General features: G+C 42.0%; 1 protein-coding gene across 1 annotated transcript; it reads left to right on the top strand.

Annotated features, from left to right (window-relative positions):
- The first annotated feature begins 2,476 nt into the window (after positions 1-2,476).
- On the top strand, positions 2,477-6,300 carry LOC121579616 (ras-related protein Rab-1A). The gene is made up of 6 exons (XM_041894359.2): positions 2,477-2,825; positions 3,350-3,422; positions 3,541-3,636; positions 3,753-3,848; positions 3,948-4,079; positions 4,274-6,300. Exons 1-6 carry the CDS (start codon positions 2,812-2,814, stop codon positions 4,466-4,468), a joined length of 606 nt encoding a protein of 201 aa, XP_041750293.1. The 5' UTR covers positions 2,477-2,811; the 3' UTR covers positions 4,469-6,300.
- Positions 6,301-9,132: the final 2,832 nt, after the last annotated feature.

Here is a 9,132-nt window from a genome sequence, read left to right as displayed (position 1 = left end):
TCTTTGGCTTGCAAGCTACCCCCTTTTTCCTCCAAACATAAGATGGTCATTATGGGCAAACAGTTCTATTTTTGTTTCATCAGACCAGAGGACATTTCTCAAAAAAGTACAATCTTTGTCCCCATGTGCAGTTGCAAACCGTAGTCTGGCTTTTTTATGGCGGTTTTGGAGCGGCCTTTCAGGTTATGTCGATATAGGACTCGTTTTACTGTGGATATAGATACTTTTGTACCTGTTTCCTCCAACATCTTCACAAGGTCCTTTGCTGTTGTTCTGGGATTGATTTGCACATTTCGCACCAAAGTACGTTCATCTCTAGGAGACAGAACGCGTCTCCTTCCTGAGCGGTATGACAGCTGCGTGGTCCCATGGTGTTTATACTTGCGTACTATTGTTTGCACAGATGAATGTGGTACCTTCAGGCGTTTGGAAATTGCTCCCAAGGATGAACCAGACTTGTGGAGGTCTACAATTTTTTTTCTGAGGTCTTGGCTGATTTCTTTTGATTTTCCCATGATGTCAAGCAAAGAGGCAATGAGTTTGAAGGTAGGCCTTGAAATACATCCACAGGTACACCTCCAATTGACTCAAATGATGTCAATTAGCCTATCAGAAGCTTCTAAATCCATGACATAATTTTCTGGAATTTCCCAAGCTGTTTAAAGGCACAGTCAGCTTAGTGTATGTAAACTTCTGACCCACTGGAATTGTGATACAGTGAATTATAAGTGAAATAATCTGTCTGTAAACAATTGTTGGAAAAATTACTTGTGTCATGCACAAAGTAGATGTCCTAACCGACTTGCCAAAACTATAGTTTGTTAACAAGACATTTGTGGAGTGGTTGAAAAACTAGTTTTAATGACTCCAACCTAAGTGTATGTAAACTTCCGACTTCAACTGTAGGTCCTCTATTATTACCTGGCACTGCAGTTCTTTTAATGTTTATTTTTAGCAAAGACCTTTAGTTTCAAATCGCTATTATCATAGATGATGATGATGATGATTATTTGTTACTAACCATTGGTAGATCTGAAAATGTAATGAAGTATTACTTTGTCCCAGCCTCTTTTTAAAAAGGACATTCGAACACGATATGTTTTGTTTAAACCAGTGAATGATAAATAATACATTTTAAACGTTTAAAAAGAAAATTGGGAGTTTGTTTAAATATGTTTCCTCTAATTTGTTGTCATATCTTATGTGGTACTTGTTCACTTTTTTCACGGAGAGATGTTATTGTGTTCTGTGAATGAGGAGTAATTTCTGAATATCTATATTATCATGATCTTGCGCTATTATACTGAACACAATACAAACGCAACACGCAATAATTTCAACGATTTTACTGAGTTACAGTTCATATAAGGAAATCAGTCAATTTAAATAAATTCATTATCTCTAATCTATGGATTTCACATGACTGGGCAGGGACGCAGCCATGGGTGGGCCTGGGAGGGCATAGGCCCACTGGGGAGCCAGGCCAAGCCAATTAGACTGAGTTTTTCCCCACAAAAAGGATTTATTACAGACAGAAATACTCCTCAGTTTCATCAGCTGTCTGGGTGGCTGGTCTCAGACGATCCCGCAGGTAAAGAAGCCGAATGTGGAGGTCCTGGGCTGGCGTGGTTTCACGTGGTCTTTGGTTGTGAGGCCGGTTGGACGTACTGACAAATTCTCTAAAACGACGTTGGAGGCGGCTTATGGTAGAGAAATTAACATTAAATTCTCTGGCAGAAGCTCTGGTGGACATTCCTGCAGTCAACATGCCAATTGCACGCTGCCTCAAAACCTGAGACATTTGTGGCATTGTGTTGTGTGACAAAACTGCACATTTTAGAGTGGCCATTTATTGTCCCCAGCACTGTGCATTGATCATGCTGTTTAATCAGCTTCTTGATATGCCACACATGTCAGGTGAATGGATTATCTTATCAAAGGATAAATGCTCACTAACAGGGATGTAAACAAATGTGTGCACAAAATTAGAGAGAAATAAGCTTTTTGTGCTTATGGAAATTTTCTTGGATCTTTTATTTCAGCTCATGAAACATGGGACCAACACTTTACATCAGTGGTTCCCAACCAGGGGTACTAGGACCCCTGGGGGTACTTGGCCTATCCATAGGGGGTACTTGAGAATACTCGTGAGACCATAGGCTTACTGGTAAAATGCACGAGGAGGTACTTAAGGGGTATTGCAGGCAGAGCAAAATACAGTTGGTGGTACAGTAACTGAAAAGGGTTGGGAACCACTGCTTTACATGTTGTGTTTATATTTATTACATTTGTGCATGATGAATAAATAAGCCTCATTTGGTAAGAAAATGTGTCAGTGTACTGGTACAGGCCATAGTTGAATCCCCGGAGCCAGCTGAACCAGATAAGATTAGAAGGGCTTTTGGCTGAACTACATTTCCCACCTGTGTAGGACAACGATTTGACGTCATCACTCGCTGACACCTGCGCACAGACACACAGTGCGCAAAAGACTAGGGAAGACGAGTAAAAAGGGAGACAGAGGGGAAAACAACACGCTAAAGAAAGGAATGTGTATCTATCAACAAAACTAATTCTACCAAAATTGGTTAATCGCTGAACACTTACTCACCTAACCAACAAACTATACACAGCCTTTTGGCTCGTGAAATTGCAGAACAGTTTGCCAAACGCGGTTTGGCGAGCTAGCTAACGTTAGCAACAAGTATTCTTTCTTCTTACGCGTTAGCAACGCAGCTAGCTAGCTAGCTACCAAGAAGATACGCGTGTGACCCAGACAAGAGCCGAGAAAACACGTATTTCGAACACACCATGAATCCTGAATAGTGAGTAAAGTTTGTGATATTTAGTTGTTTTTGATAGCTCCAGATCCAGTAACAGCGGATGACGAGATGTAGCTAGCTAACTCTAACGGGTAACAATATCTTGCGTCATCACTTGTTTACATACTAGTACGCTCTATTTGTGCGGAACATCTGCTGTGATATCGGGTTGTTTTACATGGTAGCTACAATGTTGTCATGATCATAGCAACAGCTATGTTGACATCAAATTGCATAAGATTGTTGATCTAACGTTAGTTAGCTAGTTTGTTGGATGAGCCATTGGAGTTGAGATATGGGTCTCGTCACCATTCTCTTTCACGTTTTCCTCTTGAACATTTCATTGCACACCCTTGCAGCAGTAGTTAGCTATAATAACATAATTTCCGATGGAAATGACAGCATTGCGTATAAACTGGCCTAACTCGTCTGAGACACAAATGAAAGTCAATGCTGGCGGTTTGATAGAACAGATTTGTTAGTCTCTAACCATTATTTGATTGCCTCTAACCTGGTTTTCCCCCTAGTGACTACCTGTTCAAGCTGCTTCTGATTGGCGATTCAGGGGTGGGCAAGTCTTGCCTCCTGCTTCGATTTGCGGTAAAAACTATCAGTGTTATTGGCATGTTGATCAGTGTTCAGCTTTCAATCAATGTTTGGATACTGTGTGTCTGTCCGAGTTTGTTGATATATATGTTTTTAAAATTATGCATTTCAGGATGACACCTACACGGAAAGTTACATAAGCACCATCGGCGTGGACTTCAAAATCCGAACTATTGAATTGGACGGCAAGACTATCAAACTACAGATTGTGAGTTGAATCCATCACTCCTGGCAGCTGTCGGGAAGTGTCATTGCAGTTCATGCTTGCAGCCATGTAGTGTTTTAGCTAATTAACGAATTGTTTTTCTTGTCTTATGTCTGTAGTGGGACACTGCTGGTCAGGAGCGGTTTCGCACCATCACCTCCAGCTATTACAGAGGAGCCCATGGTATCATCATTGTTTATGATGTAACAGATCAGGTTAGTGACACCCCGCCACAAAGAAGATTCATTAACATCTATGAGTTAAACATTTATTTATTGACAACACGTAACTGAGGTATTTTCTCTCTTTTCTAGGAGTCTTACAACAATATAAAGCAGTGGCTGCAGGAAATCGACCGCTATGCCAGCGAAAATGTCAACAAGCTGCTGGTGGGTAACAAGTGTGACCTCACCACCAAGAAAGTTGTAGACTACACAACAGCCAAGGTGAGTCAACAGGAAACATGTGGAATTGGATACAGATTAACCACAGTATTTGTATAAAGTATACTCTAGCCTTTGTACTAGTCGACATGGTGAATTATCAACTCTTAGGACACACTGTGTTTTACTTGCAATGGAAGCACTCTACTACCGCAGTCAGACTGGTTATTGACCTCTGTCTCACCCTCCTCAAACAGGAATTTGCTGACTCCCTATCCATCCCCTTCCTCGAGACCAGTGCTAAGAACGCAACCAACGTGGAGCAATCCTTCATGACCATGGCGGCCGAGATTAAGAAGCGCATGGGGCCCGGGGCCACGGCAGGAGGTGACAAGCCCAACCTGAAGATTGACAGCACCCCAGTAAGGCAGTCTGGGGGAGGATGCTGTTAGGACTGCCCTGCCCTCTCCTCTCACCTCCAGAGGCCCAGGGGTAGAGTGACAGTATTAGGGTGGAGCTGACAGAACAGGAAACTATGGTGATGGAGGTGGTGGGATCTTCAAGAACTGACTGACATTTTTTTTTTCATCTTGACCTATGCCCATAATTTAGTGAGTGAGAAGGGTTTGTGCCCAAGGAGTAGTTTTTCCCCCCAAACACTCTCTTTTTATTCACCAATATGCACAGAATTGGAAACATCTTCATTGAAAAATGTGGTTGGCATTGCAAGGCATAAAAAATGTTTTTAGCTAATCTAGCACTTTCCGTCTCTCACACAGACATGTATCTATTTGTAGCACAGGCTGTTTAAACACATACACACACATACATACATAAGTGGTTGAAAGAAATCATGGATGTTATTTCAACTATGGATGACTATATAACTATCCTTTATGACTGCTGATCATTGATGGTGTGAATGTGAAATAAGAGGATCATTGTGACAGTTAAACCAGAGGCTTTATGGACACACCCCAGAGGAAAAATAGTGAAGACAAGCTCCATTTGTATCATCTGTCTTTCGGAATTTAGATTCAGATTTGTAAGTTGTCATTGGGCCCATACACATAAAGACTAGATATAGGTAGTAATAGGGTTGCTGTTGGGAAGAAAGAGAAGGGTGAAGTAAATAACAGGCTTTCCATCAAAACAATGTTCAGAAAGTGGGGACAACATGGCGAATGGAAATCTACAATCATGGTGTCCACATCTTTAATGTCTGTTTTAATCATTGTTATATAATACATCATAATATATAATATTATTACATGGTGGTTTTATTACTGTGATTTTGGTTTGTTTTCATTCTCTGTTTTCTAATCTAGGAAGTGTGTAATCAATAAGTATGTTATTGCTGTTTGATGAATGAGAGCAAAACCGAAGGCGAACGGCATATGGTTCTTTCTGTCTGGCGTGGTAGCTGGCTATAAACATGGGGGTTTTCAGGCATGTCCAATCCTTTAGCGTTTAGTTTGACCTCATCTCAAGTCACAATGCTTCTGTTCCAGTACCATCAGACCTTTACATGCTCACTATAATACTGAATGGACAACCTCTGGTTGATGATAAGGTTACAGGTAACATGTATTATTTCAGTACTGGTTCAACCATGCCATTAGTCACCATGATCCAGCATTACATGAAGGTTTAGATTTTTTTTTAGAAAATATTTTTGGGAGAGTATGTCACATACATAGCCTACCACAGTTCGCTTTTGAGTGTATTGTTTCCATGTTTAACCGCTTGCTCAAACTTTAGTTGCAGATATGTCTATTCTAATGACATGATCGGGGGAAAGAGAGAAAGGACCCCAGAGAAAAATCACCAGCATCTCAAATTAGTATGGGATTTCAAACAAGAGGAACACTTTTGCTTTCCTGGGTAAATACTGTAGAGCTGATGACTGTCTGAGAATTCCACTCCTTTAAGCATCACCATTGATATCCTTGCCTTTTTGATAATGAAGTATCTTACGGTTGGATGGTAAACACCAGGAAAAGGTTGCTGGGTTTTTAATTTAGTGAAATTTGTCCCATTTGAATAGTTAGCAGACCGATGAGGCTTCCTTAATATATTCTATCAGGTTTACATTTCCCCTTTAAATGACAAATAGTTAATTTCTATTCCCTAATTCAATCTTTTGGTCAGGGGAGGGATATAATGGAAAGATTGTGAGGATGATGGTTATTTCTTCTTTACTGTGGACAATGTAACATGCTCTTAATGCCCAGAAGATATTGGGAGTCCATAGTAATAAAGTATATTGTTATAGTTGCCATTATTGTGTGTTCACTGTGTATCTGTTTTGTACATATTTCAGATTTATGTGATACCTGTAATGACCAGTAGAGGTCAGAGTCAGCACAGAAACAGTACCTGTGACAGTAGCTCATCTTATGCTATTATAGGCTTCTGATAATCCGCTTGAGTTTTACACCATCTGACATAAGAGAATTGACTGAAATAACCCATGTGCATGCTCTTGTTATTCACCTAGCTCTCATAAGTCATCCCCATCTCATGTCAGGGGATGACTTAAAAACAGCATAATCTCAACACACGTATGCCACAAGGATGATAATGTTATGATAGTTTGTTGATGCTGGATAGAGTGTGCAGGGTGTCCATTCTGTCCTGTTTACTTCTAGCCTGTTCTTACATTGGGAGCTTATATACAAGTAACTGCCAAAATAAAGGAAACACTTGAGTAAATGAGGGATACAAAGTATATTGAAAGCAGGTGCTTCCACATAGGTGTGGTTCCTGAGTTAATTAAGCAGTTAACATCCCATCATGCTTAGGGTCATGTATAAAAATGCCCAGTTGTCCATTATTTTGGCTAACATGGCTAGAAGAAGATGTCTCAGTTACTTTGAAAGGGGGGTCTCAAAGGAGCATAGGGGGTTTAAAGTGTGTGTCTGTGTGTGTCTCAGTCACCGGATCTCAACCCAATTGAACACTAATGGGAGATTATGGAGCGGCGCCTGAGACAGCGTTTTCCACCACCATCAACAAAACACCAAATGGTGGAATTTCTCGTGGAAGAAAGTCGCATCCCTCCAATAGAGTTCCAGACACTTGTAGAATCTATGCCAAGGCTGAAGCTGTTCTGGCGGCTCGTGGTGGCCCAACGCCTTATTAAGACACTTTATGTTGGTGTTTCCTTTATTATGGCATCTACCTGTATATAGCGTAGCAAGCTACAGTACCAACTGGTACCTGTGTGTACTGGGTCACAGTTGTCTGTCCATAGTGTAATATTGTGTAGTAGTCAGTGTTTCCTCTATATGCATTTAGCTAAATCGTATATATTTGTTATAATGTAGGCGTATAGATGTAAGCCCCAGGAAGAGCCCATCCTCACCATAGCAGTGAGCATGTTTTATATTGTACTTCCCACACTATGAAAGTATGAAACCATGCCATTTACAACATTCTAAATGTTGGCAGGTAGCTTAGTGGTTAAGAGCGTTGTGCCAGTACCCGAAAGGTCACTGGTTCTAATCCCAGAGCCGACTAGGTGAAAAATCTGCCGATGTGCCCTTGAGCAAGGCACTTAACCCTAATTGCTCCTGTAAGTCGCTCTGGATAAGAGCGTCTGCTAAATGACTAAAATATAAATATATAAAACATTATTCAGGGGGATATTTACTGGTACAGTAGGATCTGCTGTAGCCTATGCAATTCTCAACTGCATTTTGATCCCTCAAGTTCAATTCTAAATGTCTTCTTCTTGGTCCCCTGACCCAGTCAGCTATGGATAACCCACAGAAATTAAATCAGGCCTTGGTGAGTTTGATCAAGCATGTATACGTGTCAAAATGTCTGTTAGCATGCTCCTGTTGTGTGGTGTTCTGTTGGTGGGTACGTTCTCCAGAGATGGCCTGGTGTTAGTCCGTCTGTGCAGTGTGGGTGGGTGTTGACATGAGCATGAGTGCATGTGTTTGTTGTACCCATCACGATACTCACCCTGCTGTAGACCCCCAGGTCCTGGATGGTGTGTGGGGGGGACCTGGTGTGGCTGAGGAACCAGGTGGTGGCACCACTGACTGAGGAACTGGTGTTCCGGGCCTGTATGATGCCCATGCTAGTGCCCTACACTGGACCCACCACTGCCATCTTCATCGCTCCTCTCTTCTTTGGCGTGGGTAGAACAATGCAGCTTATAGACATTAGTAGACTGCTTGACATTTCCACCATTATTACTGTGTCCATCTCTGTCTCCCATCAACCGTTGCAGCCCATCTCCACCATTATTACTGTGGCCATCTCTGTCTCCCATCAACCATTGCAGCCCATTTCCACCATTATTACTGTGTCCATCTCTGTCTCCCATCAACCGTTGCAGCCCATTTCCACCATTATTACTGTGGCCATCTCTGTCTCCCATCGACCGTTGCAGCCCATTTCCACCATTATTACTGTGGCCATCTCTGTCTCCCATCGACCGTTGCAGCCCATTTCCACCATTATTACTGTGGCCATCTCTGTCTCCCATCGACCGTTGCAGCCCATTTCCACCATTATTACAGTAGGCATCTCTGTCTTCCATCAACCATTGCAGCCCGTTTCCACCATGTTATTGAACAGCTGCACCTCAGAGAAGACACTCTGGCAGTAATCCTGCTCTCTGCACGTGAGGCATACAGTTACAGAAGCCTTGAAACCAGACACGTGTAATACACGCATACACTTCAACATACAGATATACCCCACCCCTTCATTTAAGCTTGAAATCTTGTGTCTACACAGCCTTCATATTCATCAGGACAGGTGAGTGTGTGTGTGTGCCTCTTTGCTTGACATCATGGGAAAATCAAAAGAAATCAGCCAAGACCTCAGAAAAAAAATTCTGTCTGGTTCATCCTTGGGAGCAATTTCCACATGCCTAAAGGTACCACGTTCATCTGTACAAACAATAGTACGCAAGTATAAACACCATGGGACCATGCAGCCGTCATACCACTCAGGAAGGAGACGCGTTCTGTCTCCTAGAGATTAACGTACTTTGGTGCGAAAAGTGCAAATCAATCCCAGAACAACAGCAAAGGACCTTGTGTACGCTTGCAACGCCAGGGTTGTGGGTTTGATTCCCACGGGGGGCCAGTATGGA

This window comes from Coregonus clupeaformis, chromosome 13 (assembly GCF_020615455.1).
Source record: "Coregonus clupeaformis isolate EN_2021a chromosome 13, ASM2061545v1, whole genome shotgun sequence".
Lineage (NCBI taxonomy): Eukaryota > Metazoa > Chordata > Actinopteri > Salmoniformes > Salmonidae > Coregonus > Coregonus clupeaformis.
This window is presented reverse-complemented; position numbering and strand designations above follow the sequence as displayed.